This window comes from Myxocyprinus asiaticus, chromosome 42, assembly GCF_019703515.2.
Source record: "Myxocyprinus asiaticus isolate MX2 ecotype Aquarium Trade chromosome 42, UBuf_Myxa_2, whole genome shotgun sequence".
In the NCBI taxonomy this organism is placed as follows: domain Eukaryota; kingdom Metazoa; phylum Chordata; class Actinopteri; order Cypriniformes; family Catostomidae; genus Myxocyprinus; species Myxocyprinus asiaticus.
This window is the reverse complement of record NC_059385.1, coordinates 16,662,942-16,688,689: the sequence shown is the minus strand read 5'-3', so window position 1 is coordinate 16,688,689 and position 25,748 is coordinate 16,662,942. Positions and strand designations below refer to the sequence as shown.

Sequence of the window (25,748 nt, the reverse complement as noted above, 5' to 3'; positions counted from 1 at the left end):
AGCTGAGATAATCTTCAAAAAACATTAATTTGTGGTTTCCAGAAAAAAAAAAAAAAGTCACATACATCCGAGATGACGAGAGGGAGTAAATGTTTAAATAACTTCCCCTTTTGGGTGAATTATTCATTTAATAACATAAGGGTTCCCACATCTTTTGACCAGTTAATTTTAATGATTTGTCCAGTCCCTCAGATTACTGATAAAAAAAAAAAAAAAAAAAAAATAATTCTTAAATAGTACTCAGAGACAGCAATTTCTAGGCAATGAGCCTGTTTACATTCACAGCAATATGCTAATAACTATAAAAAAAATAAAATAATAATATATATACACACACACATCTCTCTCAGACAAAAGCAAGAAAACCTTGTTTTCAATGAGATTTGAAACCATCTGATTATTCTCTGCATTTGACATCAAAACGTAAAGGGTCACAATGGAACCCTTGCACACACCGGACAAGCTTGTAAGACAACCGGTAAAGGTGTTTACATGCCACACAAAATCTGTGTAATGGGAAAAAAATCTACCTGTGTTAAAGTTTAATTCTAAGCAGAGTATTAATAGAACAATGTAATTTTTACTGCAGAAATTTCCACTAGTTTCCAGGCCAGGAAATCCCCCTTTTTTAATTCTGTGATATTTCCATTTTTACATAACATCCTGAATACACCAAGATGACGTTACAAACTGTATCTGCAATTTATATCCATGAATGTAGTTCACACAAAGACACAGAACCAGTTTGTAGAATGTTTATTCTAATGTTTATTATATGAGTAAAGCAGAAATCAGTGGAAATCACTTTACTGCAAGGAGACAGATGGTACATACAGAAATGTCCTGCAAAAACATGGGCAGAGAACAGCTACACAATTCTTTAAACTGCAAAAATAGAAATGTATTCTTCAATGGGCTAAGTGTTTTTAAAGAGGCATCCACATGGACATTTCTAAACTGGCTTGTACTTCGAGCTTCACTGGGTGATGCCTATGACCCCACAGGCCAGACGACCTCCAGCATTGCCAGTTTTAAGACTTTCCTCATTACCTCCTTTTCCACAGTCATCCTCCTTCTCATGGATCTAGAGTAGAACATCCATAGAATAGAATATGCTTGTTTTATTTAATTACCCAAGAACATTATTAAATGCTCATTAGACTTACAGTAAATTAATACACCTTCAATTGCTCTATATGTGCTGACAGATTGTAGTAGTAAGCAATGCAAAATGGGGACAGTACTGTCAAGTGCATGGTTACATGTTTTGGAAAAACAACTAAACCCCAAAATGCAACCCGTGGTATGGAGCACGGTGTTGATTTAAAATTATTTGAAAATTGACGGAGCCATATTCTTACCACCATGGTCCTTCCAATGATGGAGTGTTGGCCATGCAGTGTCAGCTGTTTGTCCACAATGTCAATTTTTGCAACACCATCATCACCAGCTCTTACATTACCAAGGTCACCAACGTGTCTGTTAGACAGCATGTAACAGAGGTGAAATCAGACATAAAACATAACAGCTCTAAATACAATGATATTGCTTAAGTGTCATTAAAGGGATAGCTCACCCAAAAAATGAAAATTCTCTCATGATTTAGTCACCCTCCTGGCATCCCAGATGTGTATGACTTTCTTTCTTCTGGAGAACACAAATGAAGATTTTTAGAAGAATATCTCAGCTCTGTTGGTCCATACAATGCAAGTGAATGGATGCCAACATTTTGAAACTCCAAAATCCACATAAAGGGAGCATAAAAATAATCCAGAAGACTTCAGTGGTTAAATCTATGTGTTCAGACACGATATGATACGTGTGGGTGAGAAATTAATATTTAAGTCATTTATCATAAATTCTCCTCCCTGCCCAGTAGGGGGCAAAATGCAAGAAGAATGTGAATCACCAAAAACAGGAGGAGAAAGTGAAAGTGAAGGAAAAAGGACTTAAATATTGATCTGTTCCTCACCCACACCTATCATATCTCTTCTGAAGATATGGATTGAACCACCAGTCATCTGGAGAACTTATGTTGCCCTTGTGGATTTTGGAGCTTCAACATTTTGGCACTCATTCACTTGCATTGTATGAGCCTACAGAGCTGAGATTATATTCTAACAATCTTTGTTTGTATTCAGCAGAAGAAAGAAAGTCATACAAATCTGGAATGCCATGAGTGCGAGTAAATGATACATTTTTGGGTGAACAATCCCTTCAAACATACCCTGACTAAGGTCTACTGTGCCTTAAGACAGCACCACACTAGCAGACTCCATACAATTCGATTTTGACTGAGGGTGTCACACATGCAGACTGTTTTGCGGAGATCTCGCTCTCTTCTGTCGGAGGTAAGACACAACCGCTGATACAAAATTGTGGAGGGGTGACAAAAATACCAACTCATCGCAACTCTCTCTGATTCCCCGTCACATGGAGCTCCCGGAAATACCTCGTCCAGGTGGTCTCGGACTGATTGTTTTGGTGCGGCTCAGAGCACAATTGCCGTTAATATAATATGCCTATACGAACCGAACCAAGGGAGAAAACGGACCAGATTCTGAAAATAAATGCTCCAAAACAAGCCAGGTGTGCGATTCATGGAGTAAAATACCTTGTGTAAGTGTGCAATTGTGTATTTATCCCCTCATGGCTTGCAGTAGAATGCGCATGTCCATATGCAGCTTTCAGTGAGTGAAGTTCAATAAAAACAGACTGCTGTGGCTCTGCTATCTGATGTCATTTTATTATAGGACAAAAAAGGAAGGAAAAACGCTTGGTGACAGAATCACTATGGATTACATCAGTGTTTGTGAAGATATGTAGCTGAGTGCGATAAAAATGTTCAGATCAGCTTGACGTCAGTCAGCTCATTGGTAACTTGTCGAGAACCGCGCCTCGGCAACAGAGTGTTTTTTTTCTAACAATTTTGATGTGCTTTTCCGTTGCTGGAACCATTAACTCAGTAGAAAGTCACGATGGTCAAGAGATTAACAACCTCCTGTTGACAGACTCTAATGCGCGCTCTGTCTCTCACCTACTGGCTGCTGATTATGTTAATGAAGCTCAGACCTGAAAATCACTGGGGGGAAAAACTCAGCTAGTGTGGCACCGACTTCACAATCATTTGCTGAGATTTTTCCACAGCACCATGTCAGACTCACCTCTCTTCATCCTCAGGTCCACCGTGATTCTTATTGTGTGGGTTGTAGTGCAGTCCTGCACTGATACAGCCTGCAGCCAACGCATATAAAGCAAATGAAATGTTATTAGTTTGTGTGCATGTTTAGAATCAATGAGTGCGTTTACATGCATGTTTTTAAACCGATTATGCTAAAGCGTTTCCATTTATCAAGAAAGGTCATAAACGGTTTAAGCAAAAACTGGTTCGATTTAAGATTTTTGCCGATTACCTTGACTTCGCTCTGCACGTAAACATCTTTACCCTGTAAAAGACACCCATTTGGGTTGGTCACGCAAGTAGTTAATAATTAGATTTTATTTTTTTCAGAATGGAGCATCAGAGGTGTGCCAAAATATGTATTTTTTTTAAGTGACTCAAGAGCAAGCATACATTACATGCATGATTTGTTCTCTCCGCATGGCAGACAAATATATAATAAATAACATGTACCTAAATCCCAACACGCTCACAAACTTTAATTTTTAATGCTACAACAAATACTTTTGAATTCACAAATTACATCGATTGTTTATTTATGAAATGTATTATATATATATATATATATATATATATATATATATATATATATTTTTTTAGAGTTGAAGGCATTTTCTCTCAATACATTAGCATTTTGGCTGTGTACTCGCAGAACGATACAGACACACCAATTACAGACTTATAAATGCAAACCCCTACAGAGTGCAGGTTCAACACAAAAGTATAAATGGCCCAAAAGAGTGCTTACCATTTGTGTTGTCTCCAAAAGCATGGACGTGGAAGCCATGCTTCCCTTCTGTAAGGCCAGTAATTTCACCCGAGACCTTCACTGGAGCTTTGTCATCCTAACACACACAAATCACTCGTGTTTAAAGGAAGTTCAACCAAAGATGAAAATTTTCTCATTTACTCACCCTCATGCCAGCCTAGATGTGTATGACTTTCTTCTGCAATACACAATGATTTTTAGAAGAATATTTCAGCTCTGTAAGTCCTCACAATGCAAGTGAATGGTGACCAAAACTCTGAAGCTCAAGAAAGCACATCAAGGCAGTGTAAAAGTAATCCATGCGACTCTAGTGGTTTAATTCATGTCTTCTGAAGCGATCTAATTTGTTTTGGGTGTGAACAGACCAAAATATAACTCCTTTTTCACAAAAAATCTTGACATTTGCAGTCTCTAAGCACAATCATTATTTAAAGCTCGATTACACTTCCTAGTCTTTGATGTACCCGCAGAAAGCTAGATGGCACTAGGAAGTGTAATCAAGCTTGAAATCATGATCACCAAGGCGACTGCTAATGTCAAGATTTACAGTGAAAAGGGGTTATATTTTGATCTGTTCTTATCAAAACCGCCTGGACGGCTTCAGAAGACATTGATTAAGACTCCACTGGAGTCTTAGGTTATATTTATGCGGTCTTTATGTGCATTTTGGAGCTTCAAAGTTCTGGCTACCATTCACTTGCACTGAATGAACATACAGAACGGAGATATTCTTCTAAAAATCTTAATGTTCTGCAGAAGAAAGTCATGCAAATCTGAGTGAATGATGAGAGAATTTTCATTTTTGGGTGAACTATCCCTTTAATGTTTGTTTCATGTCACTTATGAAAACAGAAGTAGGCCTACTGACTACTTGACATGATGATGGACATAACGTAGATGATGAAGTAGGTAACGTCATAAAATAGGTGAATGTGTTCATTATCACTGTGTAATATGCACTAGGATTTGACATGCGACTAGCACTGTCTCTTTTAATTTATTTTCTACAACCGAAATCTTAATGAAACCTCAGTCTGCCAATAGTAGGCCTAGTAAGAGTGTCTGTTGTGATCTATGTCCTACTTGACAAATGCTGACAGCAAACAAGAGTCATCCAGAGTAAATGAGCATGACTCAGCTAACTTTTTCCTTCAGTTAAAAAAATAAAATAAAATAAAATAAAAAAACATTACAGCGTTGACTACACGCTGACCTACCACCGTTTCAAAGGTAATTGCACAGCGGCTTTACTAGACTCTTAAGCACTTATGCAATGTCACATCGCAAAAATGCATAGAATACATAACTCAAAAGGTGAAATTTACTGTTTAGTATTAACCCACTGTAATTCATGAGCTAGTTTAGACATCAACACAAATTGTGTTCAACTGTGCACAGTGATCCTCACGTAACTGAAAACGAATCGCACTCATGCACACTATATTCTTACATTTCATTCGTGGAATGCACATATTTGTTAGATATACCGCTATGTATGCAAGAGCTCGCGTTGTGGTTGCAGGCTAGCTTGTAGCGCGCGCGTGATTCTCGTGTCAAAGAAAACACAGTTATACATGCATAAAAACACAACATTTTTACCGCTTGGTCGAAATAGACGGTGCCGGTCACTTCCCCGGTGCCTTTGAGCACGCAAACAGCCCTTTTTGGTTCCATGCTGCCTCTCTGAATTATGCAAACTGGCGTAGTTGTAAATGAAAGAACTCGAAGGCGTTTGATAAGAGAGGCGGTGCCTGAGCTGCACTAACCAATAATGAGGCAGAAGACATTAATGGGCGCTGATTGGTCCACTTTCAGTCGTGTCACGCTGTCATGTGAGACGTCGAAAATGCATTCTGAATGGATAATTTCGTTTAAAATATAATACATGTGACAAATGAATTTACATGCAAAATTATGCTGAATGTGCCTTGTGGCGTATTAAAAAAAAAAAAAAAGGGATTGTTCACCCAAAATTTAAATTCCGTCATCATTTACTCACCTCTATGTTGTTCCAAAGCCATATGACATGCTTTAATCCGTCGAACACAAAAGGAGATATTAGGCAGAATGCTAGCCTCAGTCACCATTCACAAGAAAGTAAAGCCCAAAGTCTTCGACACAAACACTTAGCGTCTGTGAACAGTATAACGCTAACCTGTCAAAGTATTCTTCATTTGACTACGCACACATACAAAGGCAGTTGCCACATGCCCATTGCAATTGCTACAAGACACGTGTTTTTGACATGCACATCTACAGTTGTTGTTTCCACCTTTATCTCCTGATGTTTACCTGCGATTACATCTTCTAATTCTTCTTCGTTGAAGTAATGGCTCAATTGCTGGTGTTGCCACCTTGTGTCCCCACTAATTAGTGCAAATTATTCCAGGCACATTCAGAGTATGCGTGGTTAGAAAAATCAGGCCCCAAGCTTTCAGTGCTCGAGCACTGTGGTGATGACAAGATTTGCGTTACACGTACTATACGCAGATGCTTATGGTCCGTGTCTTACCAGAGTATACTTTGGGCTTTAGCTATATGGGCTTGGAACAACATGAGGGTGAGTAAATAATGAAACCCCTTTATAAGTTCCCCATGATGAACTTACGGTGGGTTATGGTTGTCCCTCTAATCTTTGACATATAGTCATATGTGTTCACTTATTCCACAGTACATTAGAAGTAGACAACATAGGTATATAGGTGTTATTCAAACCATGATGGATGGTTTGGGAATAGGGTCACATGATAAATCCACAATTGAGAGGCAATCGGTTGTATATGCCACAAAGTTCAGCAAACAGTGATCCGTTTATTCATTAACAGTGTTTTAAACTTGGTAACCTCACCACTTGGATTAACAGATGGCACAAACGTATCAGTACTAATAAGAGACTTGAGTAAACAATAAAAACATCTGTAGCAACTTGCATATAAGTCGGTTCATTCATTTGGTATGAAAATACTTTATTAAAACCAAATCCTTATCGCTGACATATCTGGAGGTCTTACCTCCAAAAACTTAATTATAAAAAAAAAAAACATCTTGTTTCTTGTATGTTGTAAACATTAAGTTAAAAAACATTACAGCAAAAGGGGCCTTAATATCTTATTTTAGTCCATGTTTTTTTTTTTTTTTTTTTTTAACTCAAAAGAAAAGAAAAAACAAATCCTGGTCAAATCTACAAATATTATTGGAGTAATGTTAGCATATTTACAGCAGAATTTTTTTAATCGCTTCTTATCTTTTGTTTTAATACAACATTCAAGCTTCATTGAGGTGGGACAACAATTCGCAAGGCAAAGCTCCATGTTTGCCAACGATGCTTAGTAAAATTACTTCTGAAAAACTTCAGAAGAACAAAGCATCATATGTATAAAGCATCCCCGAACAGGTGTACTGACGCTGCTTTGTTGTTTCTGCAGTATTCAAGGTTAATATGGACATTGGAGTAGCTCACAAGGTCTTTCACTCCGAGACACTTAAAAGGAACCTAAAAATGAAAATTCGGTCTTCATTTACTCACCCTCATGTTGTTCCGAAGAGGAACAGAAAAGAAGTTAGGCAGAATCTTAGGTTAAATGGTGACTGAGGCTGTCAGTCCCTAACATTCTGCCTAGCATCTCCTTTTGCATTCCACAGCACAAAGAAAGTCATTCAGGTTTGGTGAGTAAATGATGACAGAATTTTCATTTTTGGGTCAACTATCCCTTTAACTTACAGAGAGCCCTCTATGACTCTTCTGTTTGCGTCTGTTCGGCAGGTTTGTCCTCTACTATCGGTTCTGAGGCTTTAGAGTATGCGGTGGCTTCAGTGGAAGTTTTCGGAGCATCTGGCTTGGCTTTAGGAAGTTCTTTAGTTGAGTTTGTATTGGGTTCGTTGGTCGTCGCTGCACCGTCTCGAAGTCTCTCATTGGGCTCTTCGCTGGTGTGACCCAATCGATCGAGTCTATCGTCCCTGTCCCAGCGTGTGCTTCTCTCTCGAGTCCCCGGCTCTCTGTCTTTGCTCCCAAAGGAGCGCCTATTACGTTCTTCATTGTCCATTCCTCGCTCTCTTTCTCGATCCCGTTCTCCTTCCGGACTCCTCCTCCAATCCCGACGTTCTCTCTCTCTGTCCCACCCCCCTTGCTTTTCCGGCTCCTCATGCCAGCCCCCGAATTGTTCGCGACCTTCCGACCTCTCCCCGCCACGACCTTCACCAAAAGGACGGCGCCCTCCGAACCAGTCCTGCTCCCGATCTCTGCCCCTCCCGAAGGCCGGTCGCTCACCCCTGAACGGTCTTCCCTCGTGATTATCTGGTCCTTCAGGTCTCGGACCGCTGGGTCTCATAAAGGGAGGTCCAGGAGGAGGGAAGGGGCCCCTCATGCCATGAGGAGGGGGCGGCATGCCCATGCCGAAGGCCCTGGGTGGAGGCTCGCGGTGCATCATCTGAGGTGGGCCCCTGGGTGGCATCATCTGTGGAGGGATAGGTGGCATGCCAGGGCGAGGCGGCGGCATGGGGAAACGCTGCATGTGTGGAGGTGGCATCCCCGGGGGCCGCTGTAGAGGCATCATACCTGGCCGTGAACCTAGAAGACCTGGTGGAGATTGCATGCCCATCACTGGTGGACCTCCATGAGACACTTGGTTTCCTGCAGAGTTGATGAAATGTATAAATACATGATGCATGCATGCACTGAAATGAGTATGAACTAAAAATACCATGAACTCCACATTCCAATGACAATACAAAAGATGGAGCAGGATAAGTTGTTTTTTGTCACTGGGATGAATAAATCTTAATTTGGAGGCTTAGTATACTGTCCAACAGAGACCCACCTGAGTTGAAGCCATCTGTTCCATGACTATTGATTCTTGGACCCAAACCTGCTGGATCACTTGACAGGTCTTCAACTGATTTGCCAACTACAGTGTTCAAAAGAATTAGGGAAAACAAAAACAGCTTAGTGTTGCTGACAAGACCAGAAATTTGAGGATCTATACACCCAGAATTATTCATGGTAAATGTTGAAACGTTAAAGGAACAGTTCAACCAAAAAATAAATTCTCTCCTCATTTATTCACCCTCATGCCATCCCAGATGTGTGACTTTCTTTCATCTGCTGAACTCAAATGAAGATTTTTAGAAGAATATCTCAGCTCTGTAGGTCCTCACAATGCAAGTGAAAGATGACATAAAATTTGAAGCTCCAAAAAGCACAGTAAGGCAGCATGAAAGTAATCCATACGACTCCAGTGGTTTAATCCATGTCTTCAGAAGCGATCCAATTAGTTTTGGGTGAGAACAGACCAAAGTATAACTCTTTTTTTCACTGTACAACTTGCTATTGCAGTCTCTAGGAACGATCATGATTTCAAGCTCAGTTACACTGACTAGTGCTTGACGCATGCGCAGAGCGCTAGATGGCGCTAGGAAGTGTAATCAAGCTTAAAATCATGATCGCCAAGGAGACTGCTGATGTCAAGATTTATAGTGAAAAAGGAGGTTTTTTTTGTCTGTTCTCACCCCAAACCATTTGAATCGCTTCAGAAGACATGGATTGAATTGTTCACTTTCATTGTATGGACCTACAGAGCTGAAATATTCTTCTAAAAATCTTAATTTGTGTTCTGCTGAAGAAATAAAGTCATACACATCTGGGATGGCATGAGGCTGAGTAAATGATGAGAGAATTTTCATTTTTGGGTGAACTATCCCTTTAACAACATTAACGTCCAACCTGGTGGAATGCTGATTCCTCCTGTGGGTGGGGGAGGCCCAGGAGTGCCCATAGGAGGCATGGCAACTGGGGGGAGAAATCCTAAAACATAACCAGCAAAGAATATTGTTGTGTCCTCAAAACAATAAATATCTATCCTGATTTTACATCTTTTCTTTAATCAGAAAATTATAAAACAATAACTTTGATAGACATAGTGTCACTAGTGTTGTTGCATACAGAACTGTACCTGGTGGCATCTGCATGGGGTTAAAGCCGGGCCGTATAAAGGGCCCCGGGGGTGGAGGAACCCCAGGTGGGAATGAGGGGGGTGGGATATTCATAGGTCCCGGGAATCCTGGCGGTGGAACACTGACAGCTCCCATTGGCTGGACAGGAGGAACTTGAGGCTGTTTAAAAATATGGAAAATAACTGTATAGGAAACTCAGACTGGGGAACTATTTGGTCGGGACTTTTAAGTAAACTGTGTAACTATAACACTTAAATGTTCACGTCTTAAATATTCAATATCTTAAATATTCAAGCTAGGTAACTTTATTGGAGCTCTTTCTACACTTTCTTTTTTTAGCTGTGTATTCATGACAAATTGAATTTTGTTGATTAGACTAAAGTTAAAAAAGGTAAACTTGAGAAACTGCAACTTCATTTTAATTTTCAACCTTATTTTTCTACAGTCTCCACCTAACTGATTGCTACAACACTTTTCCATGTCCTTCAGGTGTTCAATATCTTTAATTAATTTTATAATTTTCTTTATTTATCACACATTATACATTTGCACATATACAGTGAAATTCTTTTTTTTTCACATATCCCAGCTTGGCTGGGGTCAGAGTGCAGGGTCAGCCATGATACGGCGCCCCTGGAGCAGATAGGGTCAAGGGCCTTGCTCAAGGGCCCAACAGTGGCATCTTGGCGGTGCTGGGGCTTGAACCCCTGACCTTCTGATCAGTAACCCAGAGCCTTAACCGCTGAGCCACCACTGCCCCCCGGCACCAAAGCATTACATTCACACAATTCCATCCTAAACAAAACCAGAGGAAAATTAACTCCTGAGAGTTAGCATGAGTTACCTGCACAGGAACTAGAGCTGGAGTCTCCTCCACCTTTCCCGCAGGATTGCCATTCTGAGACAACTCTTCAGCCTTCTCCAGTTCACTCAGAGAGCCTCTCCACTCTGTTAAAATACAAGAGGCCAGTAAAACAAACCTGTAAGCAATGTATCCTCAATGACCACAGGAACCATTAACAAATGGTATCAAATAGTTACCTGGTGCAAGAGAATCAGGGTCCAGCATCCCTCCTTCTCTGAACACATCCAAGTCCTCCATCTTGACTTTGGACCATGGTATGTAGGTAACACCCAACTCCACGTCCCAGTGCTGCTTAAAATCTGCCTTAATGCCCTTATTCAGAGCCCAGGCAATCTGAAGAAACATATTGATAGAATATTCACAGGGAAATACTTGTATTACTCAGATGCTGTGTTCTAAAATGAGTCAACATGTGAACATCAATCAAATGAAAATCAGACAGATCTGATTCCCCAAATGGAGATCATATTGCTTTGTAAAAGCATAAAAAATTATAGAATTGATCCCCCAATCGAATGTACAGTAATATGTAACTGTTTGATCATTACATTTTACATTCAAATGCGTGATAAAATACTCATCTAGTACCTTAATGGCTTTCTGGTTGACTTTGTATGGACCTCTGCTAAGCTTCTGCAGGGCCCGATAGGCATCCTGCCGATGGATCATGACAATGTAGGCACAACCACGAGGAGGAATCATCTAAAAAATATCACACCAACAAGACGTGAAGTTAGCACAGAAATCCAATGCAATGTAGCAGAGATGCTAACAGCAACATGAAGAAAGCAGTAAAACTCAGAAAAGATCATTTACACTTGTAATTCTCATTATAACTTACATTAATTGAATCTATCTGTCCGAACTCCTCTAGTAAACAGGCCACGTCCTGCTGCTGCGTCCTCTTATCCAGCTGACCCACCCATAGAGTTGTACTGCACACTGACAGAGAGGGATATTTCAATAACTCATTGTCTACACCAGTGGTTCTCAACCAGGGGGTCCAGACTCACTAGGGGGCCTCAGCACACTTCCAAGGGGGCTTCAAGTTGTCTTAAAATTAATTTAATATAAGAAATATTAAAATAATTCAACTTAAATTAAAATGCTAAAAAATACTTTAAGATGTATGCCTACAAATAATAAACAGACTCTTTCTGAAACTTCTTTCTGACATTACACATGTCAAGTTTTGGGCGAGGGGGCCTTCAAATGTTGTCTTGGACAGTGGGGGCCTTGGAGTTAAAAAGGTTGAGAACCACTTGTCTACACAATCTATAACAAGCATGTATGAGAGCACAGCTTCTGCCCCCTGGTGGTCTTTGCTTACCACTGAGAGTGTTATTCTTAACCGGAGGAAGGCCTTTCTGTCTTCGCTCTCGTTCCCTCTCTCTATCTCTCCTTTCCTGAGAGCGAGAACGAGGTGACTGTCGACGGCGTTCTCGAGAACGCGAGCGAGATCGCCGGTGCCGCATTCGTCTGCTGCGGGAATTTGAGCGAGACCTTCTCCTTTTAGGAGATCTGAAAAAACAAAAAACAAAACATTGGCTTCCACAGTGATGACGTCTAACCTTGACCCAAGGTGTTTTTTTTTGTTCGATAGATAAGCCTATGATCTCAGTGCTGTTAAAAAAATAAAATAGTGTGATAAGTTGGATGGTGGCTTGTAGTACGCACCTTGACCCTGAGCGTGACCTTGACCTCTTCCCATCGGTGCAATGCCTAGCGGATGCGTCTGAATTCATCGGCATTTCCTGTGTCATTACAATGATTATTATTTAATTTACAACTAAACATTCAAGAATCAGTTGTTTGAAACACAAGGCCTTGTCCGTACCACATAATTTTAAAATTCAACCACATATACAACCCATTTTACTTGAGTTATGTGATGCATTTCGAGTGGAACAGATTTTGGGCAGTTTATTTTATCAAACGGGAATTGTTTTGATTGTGAAAAGTTTGTCTTCCACACCAGAATGGAGCCCAAATGTCCAAATAGCTTTTTGGCTATTGGCTGCTATTATTCAACAGCCAACAGGGCCTAAGTGATGGCAACCAAAAATAAATGTCTTTGACTTTTATTAAAGATTATTAAGACAATTTCTTAAATATGGAATAACTTGTATTGATAAATCCTTTACAATCAAACCTGGAACATGCATTAAAGGGATAGTTCACCCAAAAATGATCATTTACTCACACTCGTGCCATCCCAGATGTGTATGACTTACTTTCTTTTGCAGAACACAAATGACGATTTTTAGAAGAACATCTCAGCTCTGTAGGTCCAGACAATGCAAGTGAATGGCGACCAAAACTTTGAAACTCCAAAAAGCACATACAGGCAGCATAAAAGTAATCCATACAACTCCAGTGGTTTAATCCATGTCTTCTGAAGTGATCCAATTGATTTTGGTTAAGAACAGACCATAATATAACTCCTACTTCACTAAAAATCTTGACATCAGCATTCTCTTTGGCGATCACGATTTCAAGCTCAATTACACCTCCTAGCGCCATCTAGCGCTCTGCGCATGCGTCAAGCACTAGGAAGTATAATCTAGCTTGAAATCATGATCGTGCCTAGTAGGGCTGCAACGGTACACAAAATTCACGGTTCGGTACATACCTCGGTTTTGCGGTCACGGTTCGGTAAGGTTTCGGTACAGCAGGGAAATCAAAGAATCTTTCTTTAAATTATTTATTTTGAAAACAGTAGCTGATGGGCAACAATTCTTATTGTGAAGGCTCATTTATACATGACTGCACTATGCATATTTCTTCAATGCAATTACAATACAAAACTTACAATACAAAACTTATATGCACACTGTATAAAAACAAATAATAATAAAAGTGCAATTATAATAACTGTAACAAAATTAAGACATTAGCAGTGCAGATTCTCTGTTTATGCAGTGCAGCTTACCACTCAAATTATAATTTTTTTTTTTTCCAGGAAAATCTGAATATCCACATTATCAGAGAAGAGGGCAGATTGCTTAGTATTGACAATGTCCCCTGCTGGGCAATTACAGTGCGTGCTTGTTTATATAGAGAGGGCACTACAGTATTGCTGAAATGCATTCTTGTCGGAACTTTATAACGGGGCTCAAGCACATTAAGCAGATGCTCAAATCCTGTGCGGGGCGGACGTTGATGGAAGAACTGTCCGCCCCCTGTCCGAGCCAACACACAGCCTTCGAGCTAGCTAGTATAAACTTCATATGCATTTATCTGATCTGCAGTTTCTCGTGTACCGTTGTAGTGCTCTGTTCTGTTAAGTTTTGTTGCTTCGCAATCTTTTTCATTTTAGTTCTACGCGGTTTGTGTTGTTCGTTATACAGTATGTTGTTTTAATATTGGTTTCACGCATACTAAGATATGTAATCATTCGTGTGACTGCGTGTACTGTATCCATTCCTCCTAGTGCCTAGAGACAGCAATGGTAAGATGTACAGTGAAAAAGGAGTTACATTTTGGTACGTTCTCACCCACAACTATCATATCGCTTCTGAAGACATGGATTACACCACTGGAGTCTTATGGATTATTTTTATGCTGCCTTTATGTCATTTTTTGGAGCTTCAATGTTTTGGCCACCATTCACATGCACTGTATGGACCTACAGAGCTGAAGTGTTCTGCAGAAGAAATTAAGTCATGCACATCTAGGATAGTGGAGTATAAGAAAATGATGAGAGAATTTTCATTTTTGGGAGAACTGTTCCTTTAAGGAAGCAAACAGAGTCTATTTTGACTTGACAATGGTTTTACCTGATGTTGATGTCCAGCAATGAGCTGATTGAAGGTGTCATTCTGGGGAGGGAAAGCCCCATGTGGCTGCCCCATCTGAGGCATCATACCAGGAAAGGGCTGAGAGGCCATAAGACTAAACCCTTGCATCTGTCCATTTGCAGGAAGAACAACCTGAGAACACATCAATAAGCACCAAAGCCTCACTGTCGGTTTACATAACTGTACCAGAAAATGTAAGAACATTAAACTGCATATACAAATGGCATTTCAGCCCACATCTACCTAACGTTTCAGAATAAGGCTGTACCTGTTGGTGTTGTGACATGCCCATCATATGTTGTTGAAAGGGCTGCATCTGATTGGCTGGAGGAATGTCTGCAGCGGTCTGTTCAGGAAATCCTCTGCAGAGACACAGACAAACTAATAAATGACAAACTCTACAAAAAATTAGTTTGTGGTACATACCACAGTTGGAAATACAGCTCAGCTCATCTCTGGAACAAAAGACCCGTTTTCACTTGTCTATATATATATATATATATATATATATATATATATATATATATATATATATATATATATATATATATACAGGTGCATCTCAATAAATTAGAATGTCATGGAAAAGTTCATTTATTTCAGTAATTCAACTCAAATTGTGAAACTCGTGTATTAAATAAATTCAATGCACACAGACTGAAGTAGTTTAAGTCTTTGGTTCTTTTAATTGTGATGATTTTGGCGCACATTTAACAAAAACCCACCAATTCACTATCTCAAAAAATTAGAATATGGTGACATGCCAATCAGCTAATCAACTCAAAACACCTGCAAAGGTTTCCTGAGCCTTCAAAATGGTCTCTCAGTTTGGTTCCCTAGGCTACACAATCATGGGGAAGACTGCTGATCTGACAGTTGTCCAGAAGACAATCATTGATACCCTTCACAAGGAGGGTAAGCCACAAACATTCATTGCCAAAGAAGCTGGCTGTTCACAGAGTGCTGTATCCAAGCATGTTAACAGAACGTTGAGTGGAAGGAAAAAGTGTGGAAGAAAAAGATGCACAACCAACCGAGAGAACCACAGCCTTATGAGGATTGTCAAGCAAAATTGATTCAAGAATTTGGATGAACTTCACAAGGAATGGACTGAGGCTGGGGTCAAGGCATCAAGAGCCACCACACACAGACATGTCAAGGAATTTGGCTACAGTTGTCGTATTCCTCTTGTTAAGCCACTCCTGAACCACAGACAACGTCAGAGGCGTCTTACCTGGGCTAAGGAGAAGAAGAACTGGACTGTTGCCCAGTGGTCCAAAGTCCTCTTTTCAGATGAGAGCAAGTTTTGTATTTCATTTGGAAACCAAGGTCCTAGAGTCTGGAGGAAGGGTGGAGAAGCTCATAGCCCAAGATGCTTGAAGTCCAGTGTTAAGTTTCCACAGTCTGTGATGATTTGGGGTGCAATGTCATCTGCTGGTGTTGGTCCATTGTGTTTTTTGAAAACCAAAGTCACTGCACCCGTTTACCAAGAAATTTTGGAGCACTTCAGGCTTCCTTCTGCTGACCAGCTTTTTAAAGATGCTGATTTCATTTTCCAGCAGGATTTGGCACCTGCCCACACTGCCAAAAGCACCAAAAGTTGGTTAAATGACCATGGTGTTGGTGTGCTTGACTGGCCAGCAAACTCACCAGACCTGAACCCCATAGAGAATCTATGGGGTATTGTCAAGAGGAAAAAGAGAAACAAGAGACCAAAAAATGCAGATGAGCCGAAGGCCACTGTCAAAGAAACCTGGGCTTTCATACCACCTCAGCAGTGCCACAAACTGATCACCTCCATGCCACGCCGAATTGATGCAGTAATTAAAGCAAAAGGAGCCCCTACCAAGTATTGAGTACATATACAGTAAATGAACATACTTTCCAGAAGGCCAACATTTCACTAAAAATTTTTTTTTTATTGGTCTTATGATGTATTCTAATTTTTTGAGATAGTGAATTGGTGGGTTTTTGTTAAATGTGAGCCAAAATCATCACAATTAAAAGAACCAAAGACTTAAACTACTTCAGTCTGTGTGCACTGAATTTATTTAATACACGAGTTTCACAATTTGAGTTGAATTACTGAAATAAATGAACTTTTCCACGACATTCTAATTTATTGAGATGCACCTGTATATGTATATATATATATATATGCATTTGAGAGTAAACAAGCTGCTACTTGCATATTAGGTTGAACAGATGGTGTTTCATCCTTCTTGCTTTCCTCTCCAGCTTCTGGTTCGTCATCATAGTCAAAACGGTCCAAAAGTGTCTGAAAAAATAAAAAATATAGCTGTAAGCAGCAATCGATGGGCCCAAGCACCGTGGGCCCATTTCCTCCTGGCGGATTTAGTAAAACAATGCATCAAAAATTTTGAAGCGATTTGTGTAAATGTAAATTGATTTTTTTCAAAGACTGTTGTAAGGGCCACACTTCCTGCTTCCAGTTGGTGGCACTAGGACCGTGACCCACAGTAGATACATCAATGTGATCATCCCTCAAGGCCAAAAATACGGGTCAATTTTGATGTAAATCACATGATGCACGCAGAAGATATGAGACAATTCTTCTCATTGTTTTGTTACTTTATCGAGTTGCCATGGAGACACTGTTTGAGACATCAAAAATCCGTTCACAATTTATCATCTTCAAACAATCCAAAATGGCCGACTTCCTGTTGGGTGGAGCTAATGTCTGTGGCGTGAAAGTTGTCCGGCTTGATGAGATCTACATAGAGTATGTACAAAGTTTGGTGAATGTAGCTGAATAGGGATGTGCTACAGAGTCCCCTGAACATGGCCATTTTCTATTTGGTACTACAGAGCCTCCTCTACACGCCCATGAATGAAACTTTGCCCAGCCCTAATGGCTGACGATTCTGATGTGTGTGCAAAAGATCATACAAATTAAAGCATGCCAAGTACCTCAAAAACATATGAATATACATAAAAAGGAATAATAGTTTAATGCATTGCCATGGCAACAGTAGTTAAGATATCGAAAATCCCTTCATATTTTAAATCTGTACTGTCTTGACATTATTATAATTTTTTTTCAGATAAAAATAAGAGTGCTATTCCAAAGTCTATAAAAAGTGCCACACTTCCTGCTGCCAGTTGGTGGCGCTACGACTGTGCCCCACAATAGTCATATCCATGTGATCAGCCCCCAATACCAAACATAAATCTCAGTTTTGATCTAAATTGCACAATGCACGCAAAAGATATAAGCACTTCCTGTTTTTCATTTTTCACCATTAATTTATTGCCTTGCCATGCCAACACCATTTGAAATATCAAAAATCTGTTCGCAATTTAGCATCTTCAATGTCTGGTTTGGTCACATAAATCCCCAAGGAGTGGGATTCCCAGAGCATGCGTTTCTCAAACAATGCAAAATGGCAGACTTCCTGTTGGGCAGAGCCTATGACTATGAGGGTGAAAGTTGTCCAGCTTGATGAGATCTGTATGTGTACCAAGACTGGTGACTGTAGGTGAAAAGGCGTGTGCTACAGAGCCCCCCAAAAATTCAATTTTCAAGGGGCCGGCAGAGAGCCCCCCTTGACCCCCCCATGTGAACTTTTGCCAAGCTCTAATGGCCGACGATTCTGATGTGTGTGCAAATTTTCAGGAGTTTTTGAGCATGTTAAGGGACCCAAAAGCCCCTGAAACCTTGAAAAGAAGAATGTTAACAGTAATCCTTAGGAAAACAACAGGGCCTCCGCACTTAGTGCTTGGGCCCTAATAAGAGGAAAGAGTTGTGACTGTGCTGTAGGTCCACTACAGCAGTAGCTTTTTTTAAATACCCTAGCAAGAGTTACTCAGAACAAAGTCATATCAGCTCATCTCATCTGAAAATTCGCTTAAACTACCAGCAAAACGATCATCCATTTTTACCACTATCACTACCCCTGCCCTCACCTTGTCAAAGGTGGCTTTCTTCTCCACAGGTTCTGGTGCATGATGGATGTGCTGCTGTGTGAGGCTGGAGGCAGCAGTCGTTGGCTGGGCCTGCATGTGGAGGTGACTCCTGCTGTTGTCAGCAGCTGGAGACTGAGGTTTCCCTGGAGGCTGAAAGTTCTGCAGTATTTGCTGAAGCTTCAGGAAATATTGTGAACATATGAATCTAAGGATAACAGTCCTTTTGAATGATAGACAAATTCGAAAAGTTCTACAAGCAGAAGAATCAGTTGCAGCTGCCTTATTCTGTAGTTCACACAGAACCTGGTTCAATCCTTTACAAACAGTAGGTATGCAGTAAATCTGGCACATTTACTCAGTGTCGGTGTGACTAACCTGTTGTCCTTGAGAGGACTGAATTAGCTGAGCAACAGCTGCAAAGGCATCGGAGTTCTGAAGCTGAGGCACAGATGCTGCGATGGAGTTTGACGTCACCACAGGATGAGACTCCTGTTCCCTCACAGGAGAAGGTGGAGATGCTGTAGAAACACATTTAACTTTTTTGCGTCTGCAGCACACACGTGTAATTCTAGATTAGAACTTTTGAAGAGAGCAGACTTGCTTCTCAGTTTGTGGTTTATAGTCACATCCATTATACAATATACATTATACACAAACATTATAGTCCATAGCTTAATACATAATAGTTAATAAGTAATAGAAAATTAAAAGACACTAAGATATGTCCAACCCCAATTTCAAAAAAGTTGGGAGAGTATGGAAAATGCTAATAAAAACAACGATTTGTAAATTTTATTTATTCTGTGCTATATTGAAAGCACTACAACAACACATTAAATGTTTAACCTTTTGAATTTCATATTTTTGGTGTGTGTGTTTTAATATACAATAATTTCAAATCAGATGATTCCAACACGCTCGGAAAAAGTTGGGACAGTCGAGTGTTTACCACTGTGTAACATCCCCATTTCTTCTAATAACACTTATTAAGCATTTGGGCATTGAAGAAACAGGTTTGGTAATTTTAGCAAGCAGAATTTTCCCCATTCATCCATTATGCAGGTCTTCAGCTGCGCAACTGTACAGGGCCTTTGTTGCCATAATTTGCGCTTCATAACACTCAACACATTCTCAATTGGAGACAGGTCAGGACTGCAGGCAGGCCAATCTAGCACCCGCACTCTCTGCTTAAACAGCCATGCATTTGTAATCTGGGAAGTATGCAATTTGCCGTTATCCTACTGGAAAGTCACTTCTGAATATGCGTGACCTCCGATCCCTCAGACGTCTCTGTATTAAAAAACGTAATTCAACTGTAATGGATATCATGATATGGGCTCGGGAATACTTTGGTAAACCTTTGTTAGTCAACACCATTCTACGCCGCATCCATAGAAGCAAGTTAAGGCTTTACTCTGCAAAGCAGAAGCCATACATCATCACTGTCCTGGATTCTGCTTGCTAAATTTAAACTTATGTCTTCAGTGTCCAAACACTTCATATGTGTTAGTAGAAGAAATGGTGATCTTGACTGTCTTGACTTTTTTGGAGTGTGCTGCAATCATTGAAATGAGTGTTTATAAAAAATAAAAACAATTAAATGCACAAGGTACAGCAAAACATCAAATAATGTGTTGTTGTAGTGCTTTCAATATAGCGCAGGATGAATACAATTTACAAATCACTCCTTTTTTGTTTTTATTTCAATAGTGTCCTTTTTGGGGTTGTAAGCTTCTATAAGAAAATATGAATGGGGTTTACTCCCATGATGCAAGGGTGTTCTGGGTGGTTGCAAAGGCATTATTATGTGGTTACTAAGGTGTTACAAAATGACGTTTAATACTGACATTTAGTTTTAAATGCAATACTCCATCTAAGACTATTTCAAATGACATTATATATATATATATATATATATATACACATACACACACTTTATTTTTAATTATTTTGTTTATTATATATTGAATTCTTTATTTGGGGGCCTTTACAACCCCCAAAACATGAACAATTATAATAGTGATTCATTTTAAATAGTAACTAATAACTAGATGTTAGTGGCTCTCAATTTACCAAAATATTATTTACATCATTGTGCCAAACCTGCCTGAAAACTGTCTGACTTCAAAATTATAGCCACATCAATATTTCCTAAAGGTTCTTTAACTGGTTTATTTTCATTTGCCATTTGATATGCAAAGGTGAATCACAACTGCATTTACTTCTAGAAACGAGAACAGAATGGATTTCCATTTCATGGCATTTAATCTGCAAACATTTTAGTGTAGAAAATGGTATAAGTGGTCTTACCCCCATCAGGGCCGTTGTCTACCCCTGCTGTGCTGCTGGATCCAGCAGTCATGTCCAAGAGAGGCTGGATAACCTCGATTTTAAACACTCCATTCTTCTGCCACAGGTTCAAAACTCTCACTATCTTACTCTGAAAGGGGAGGGAGAAACTTTGTTGAAAAATCATTAGAAAACCTATTCAAATCATTTAAACCCTACAGCAAGGTCGAAGTCTGTGAAAGATGAGCAGCAAAATAAAAACCATGAACGCATCTCTCACCCGATCCTCTGTGGGACACAAGCATAGATTCTCAAATGTCCCTTGGAAGTTTTTGGTGAAACGGGGTCCAAAAACATCTTTTTCTGCTCCAAACTGATGGCGGGACTGCCTCACAATGGAGTCCACCACATAAAGTCCCGGGACTTTGTACTCAGGCTTGCACTGATGTGAGGAAAAAAGTTATAGAAAGTACACAGTGGCATTTAGTAAAAGAAGTTTCTGCCAAAGAACCTACAATAAATGAGAATCAATTATTCATCAAATTCATTTCAGATGGGCACCTACCTTTTTTATGAATTTTTCCACAATTTGGACAACATGTTTGTATAACTGGAAAAAATAAATATGGAAAATTAAGAGGATTAGCCTAAGAGAAGAACACACCACCAGCCTTGACAACCCTCTGTGTTATAACAATACCAAAACACCATTAAGTATCAGTTGTGCTGACTATAATGTACAACAACATCAAGCTGAACTTACTTTGATGGCTTTTATAGCAGATTTGGTGATGGAGACCATCTTGGCCCTCGAGATGGGAGGTTTGGTGTCCATCAAGGAGAACAACTGCAATGAAGTCATATAATAATGTTAATGTGTAAGCTGATGTCTGTTGATGTTTAGGTACAACATGCAGCACAGTAATGATAATTTGATTATTTTGCACTGAAAGCTTGAGAGCTGCTGTTTATTATTCCATGCTTTGTTGGGGAGGAGGCAAAATTTTGCAGAAATAAAATTCATAAAGTACATACCCGGCCCACATTAAAAATTACTGTGATGTGTATCATGGCACAGCAAAGGTATCTGATGGCAATACCATGCTTTGGTATATACAATGGTGGAGAAGGGTTTGATTATCTATATCTATGGTATGTACTCTATGTATAGTACATTGAACCTTATCACTTAAAGGAATAGTTCGCCCAAAACTCAAAATAAATTCACTCTCCCTCATGCCATCCAGATGTGTATGACTTTCTTTCTTCTGCAGAACACAAAGATTTTTAAAAGAATATTTCAGCTCTGTTGGTCCTCACCAAGCAAGTGAATGGTGACCAAAACTTTGAAGCTGCAAAAGCAAATAAAGGCAGCATAAAAGAAATCCATAAGACTCCAGAGGTTTAATCCATGTCTTCAGAAGTAATATGATAGTAGTGGGCGAGAAACAGATCAATATGCAAGCTCTTTTGCACTATCAATCTTCACTTTCACCTTTAGTTTTTGCCGATTCGCATTCATCATGCATCTCGCCACCTACTGGCCAGGGAGGAGAATTTATGGCAAAAAAAAAAAAGGACTTAAATATTGATCTGTTTCTCACCCAGACCTATCATATCACTTCTCAAGATACGGATCAAAACACTGGAGTTGTATGGATTACTTTTATGCTGCCTTTATGTGCTTTCTGGAGCTTCAAATTTATGGTCACCATTCACTTGCATCGTATGGACCAACAGAGCTGAAAAATTCTTCTAAAAAATTTTTATGTTCTGCAGAAGAAAGTCATACATTCATATTTAGGACGGCATAAGCGTGAGTAAATGATGAGAGAATTTTTATTTTTGGGTGAACTATCCCTTTAAAGCTATGACTTCGCAAGTTTGTGTTAAGTGCAGTGCAGTACGTAACTTTCTTTAAAATAACGTCACGATTTTAAAAAAACACAATTCTTAATTTTCATTATAGAAAATATAAATTCTTACTAGTTTCTTTTGATTTTTGAGTCAAATAGGACCAGGACATTTTCTTGATAGGTTTCGTGAGAAACACCAATCAACGTCTACTAATTCAACAACTTGGCAGGGGCTCATTCACCTGCAGTGGGTTTAGCTCATTATAGCAGATGTCATTTACATATGCAAGTCTTAAAGGTACAGTAACAAACTCAGCCTGTTTAATTGATAGCGTCAGTGGGCGGAGAATGCTGACGTAAAGCAAAATAACGACTGTTTTGGCGCAAGAAACCTTGAATAAGATTACAACTAGAGTTTCTAGGAAGAAGCAAAGCTGTGTGAAAAGCAATACGGCCCATTTAATTAAAAAAAAAAAAAAAAAAAAGCTTTATCCCACGTCAGTTCTTTGTGTTTGGCGGGACGCGTCTCGTGACATTTTTAGCCACCAATATTTGGCTCAATTATTCAGACTATAAGTGAGCAATACTGAGCAACTCAAAAATATTTATTCCAACTGTGACAGGATTGCTCTGCGTCCAGAAGGATCTATTTACTGTTAGACACATGGCAGATAGACAACACAGATAGTGTTGGCTCACAAAATGTAAACACAACAAGCCTGGCACAAGGCTCTGTGTGTCATTTCACAACTTTGGCACAGAAATATATGTACATCACTTAGATCAGGCCTGGAAATAAAGCAGAGGAGCAAACTATCATACAAAGTGGCTACTAGCACAAGCCAACTGTCTATTACAAGCAGCTAGCCGCCCGACATGGCCATCAAATTGTTAAAATAAAGCAGATCTAAGCATAACGACTAGCATTTACACTAAGCATTAACAAACTTTCAGAAACTATTGCTTCATATATCCCACCAGATTAAACTTGAAAGCACGCAAATGCGTGTTTTTAACACCGAGGCCTTCATCAGGCTCGAGCCAATGCAACACACTGATATCTTGTGCTCATCAAAGCGCGATCTTACAGCCATTTTAGCGTTCGTAACACGCACAGACCTCATGGTTAAAAGCGTTGACGGCATCCATGGCGTCCTGTCTTTGCTTCGTGGCTATTTTATCCGGTAAAATCAGAAATATCTGTGGTGCTGTCCTCCAGCAGGCCGCCCCAACATGTCCGCCCCTGGCAGCAGCGGACAGCGGACTCGGAGTCGGCGCGGTGCGGCGCTCGCGGTGCAGCATGGGATTGAGAGACTGCTGTTCTCAGAACGGCCACTAGATGACGCTTAAAGTACATTAGAAAAGTAGAGTCCTATCAAATAATTATTATCATTATTACTATTATTATTATTATTATTATTATTATTGTTTATTTATTTATTTATTCAATTATTTCAAGAAAATGTTAAAATATTTCTAGGCCAACAATAATGAGTATTCGCACAAGTGTCCTACTATTACTACTACGAAAATGATTCCTGGCAAAACTAAGATTTAATAAAATTTATAAACAGTTTCATTATTGACTAATAAGTTATTAAGCATGCATTTTAATCAATTATATGCAGTTATCGCAGCATAAAAAAGGCAACTATCATCCAATACTTGCCAAATAGTGAGCATTTAAATTTACATGTTATAAATGCTTAATAAATACACTTACTCATATTAATAAAAAAAAAAAAAAAAAAAAACAGAAAATGCCCTTATTCTTGAAAGCACTAATGAAAAGTAGAATTACATAAAATGCATTTATTTCTTTGTTTGTTTGTTTGTTTTCAAGAAAATGTACAAATATGTTTTGGACAACAGTAATAAGCATTTACACAAGTGTCCTACACTGCTGCTACTACTACTACTACTACTACTACTACTACTACTACTACTAATTTTACTATTACTTCTACTACAAAAATTATTCCTGGCAAAAGTAAGATTTAAACAAAAATAGTTTATATTAGATGCATTGGTAACACTTTACTGTTCCCCTTGTTAAGGATTTATAAAGGGGTTTGTTAATGACTAATAAGTTATTTACCAATGCATAATTTGTAAATCATTATATGCAGTTATAGCAGTGTGCATAAAAAGGGCAACTTTCCTCCAATACTTGACAAATAATGAGCATTTAAAACTTACATGTTATAAGTGCTTAATAAACATGCTTATTCATACTTATAATAATAATTAAAAAACAGACTATTAGAGTGAAATTACTTTATGTTTATATTATTCAGTAATGTCTTGACACATTTGTGTTACATTTACATTTACATTTATTAATTTGGCAGACGCTTTTATCCAAAGCGACTTACAAAAGAGGAGAACATAAGCGAATCATTTTAGGAGACAGTGGTATGAAAAAGTGCCATATTACAAAGTTTCACAAGCATCAGAATAGTAGTATTCAAAACAGATTAACGTGCAACAATATTTTTTCTTTTTTTAGTGACTGCTTAAGTGCTCATGGAAAAGATGTGTTTTTAGCCATTTTTTGAGACAGAAAGTGAGTCAGCTTCATGATGGAGTTGGGAAGGTCGTTCCACCAACGTGGTACGATGAAGCTGAAATTCCGGGAGAGTGTTTTGGTGCCTCTTTGTGTTGGTACAACAAAGCGATGTTCCTTAGCCGACCGCAGGCTTCTAGTGGGCACGTAGCTCTGCATAAATGATTTTAGGTATGCTGGAGCAGACCCAGTGACTGTTTTGTATGCCAGCATCAGAGTCTTGAATTTGATACATGCATCAACTGGCAGCCAGTGGAGAGAGACAAGGAGTGGTGTAACATGTGCTCTCTTTGGTTCATTAAAGACCAGACGTGCTGCTGCATTCTGGATCATTTGCAGGGGTCTAATTGCACATGCAGGGAGGCCTGCAATGAGAGCGTTACAGTAGTCCAGTCTAGTTATGACAAGTGACTGAACAAAAAGTTGTCACTTTCCTTGTCTCGTTAAAAATACTCCCTTGTCAAAAGAATGGTTTTACCTAGTACTTAAAGTCCTCTGCAAAGATCTCACTTTTCAGGTCTTTATGCTCATTCACAGAACATATCA

At 39.3% G+C, this 25,748-nt stretch overlaps 2 protein-coding genes across 3 annotated transcripts; both read right to left on the bottom strand.

Moving 5' to 3' along the window:
• Positions 1-741: 741 nt before the first annotated feature.
• Positions 742-5,705, bottom strand: LOC127432882 (superoxide dismutase [Cu-Zn]-like). Its single transcript, XM_051684385.1, has 5 exons — positions 5,550-5,705; positions 3,930-4,026; positions 3,165-3,234; positions 1,362-1,479; positions 742-1,084 (listed from the first exon to the last, which is right to left on the bottom strand). Exons 1-5 carry the CDS (start codon positions 5,622-5,624, stop codon positions 977-979), a joined length of 468 nt encoding a protein of 155 aa, XP_051540345.1. The 5' UTR covers positions 5,625-5,705; the 3' UTR covers positions 742-976.
• A 1,182-nt stretch (positions 5,706-6,887) lies between these two features.
• LOC127432491 (SR-related and CTD-associated factor 4-like) lies at positions 6,888-23,900 on the bottom strand. Of its 2 annotated transcripts, none has more exons than XM_051683618.1 (20): positions 23,756-23,900; positions 21,544-21,627; positions 21,346-21,390; positions 21,061-21,222; positions 20,802-20,931; positions 18,867-19,009; positions 18,492-18,668; positions 16,754-16,842; positions 14,833-14,926; positions 14,544-14,696; positions 12,442-12,518; positions 12,095-12,285; positions 11,606-11,706; positions 11,353-11,466; positions 10,941-11,097; positions 10,744-10,847; positions 9,899-10,058; positions 9,670-9,750; positions 8,768-8,854; positions 6,888-8,580 (listed from the first exon to the last, which is right to left on the bottom strand). In XM_051683618.1, exons 1-20 carry the CDS (start codon positions 23,783-23,785, stop codon positions 7,682-7,684), a joined length of 3,078 nt encoding a protein of 1,025 aa, XP_051539578.1. In that variant the 5' UTR covers positions 23,786-23,900; the 3' UTR covers positions 6,888-7,681. The 2 variants fall into 2 exon arrangements, with proteins under 2 accessions (XP_051539578.1, XP_051539579.1); XM_051683619.1 differs by having other exon boundaries at positions 18,492-18,641.
• Positions 23,901-25,748: the final 1,848 nt, after the last annotated feature.

Bases quoted from the DNA above. Each gene is read 5' to 3' on its own strand.
- LOC127432491 (XM_051683618.1), bottom strand. From the start codon at position 23,785: ATGGATGCCGTCAACGCTTTTAACCATGAG. The intron at 11,467-11,605 runs GTAAGTTATAAT...GATATTTTTTAG, and splicing joins GACAGATAGATTCAATTAAT to ATGATTCCTCCTCGTGGTTG. The intron at 8,855-9,669 runs GTTGGACGTTAA...TGAACACTGTAG, and splicing joins AGGAATCAGCATTCCACCAG to TTGGCAAATCAGTTGAAGAC.
- LOC127432882 (XM_051684385.1), bottom strand. From the start codon at position 5,624: ATGGAACCAAAAAGGGCTGTTTGCGTGCTCAAAGGCACCGGGGAAGTG. The intron at 4,027-5,549 runs GTAAAAATGTTG...TGTGTGTGTTAG, and splicing joins CCGTCTATTTCGACCAAGCG to GATGACAAAGCTCCAGTGAA. The intron at 1,085-1,361 runs GTAAGAATATGG...GTTCTACTCTAG, and splicing joins TCATTGGAAGGACCATGGTG to ATCCATGAGAAGGAGGATGA.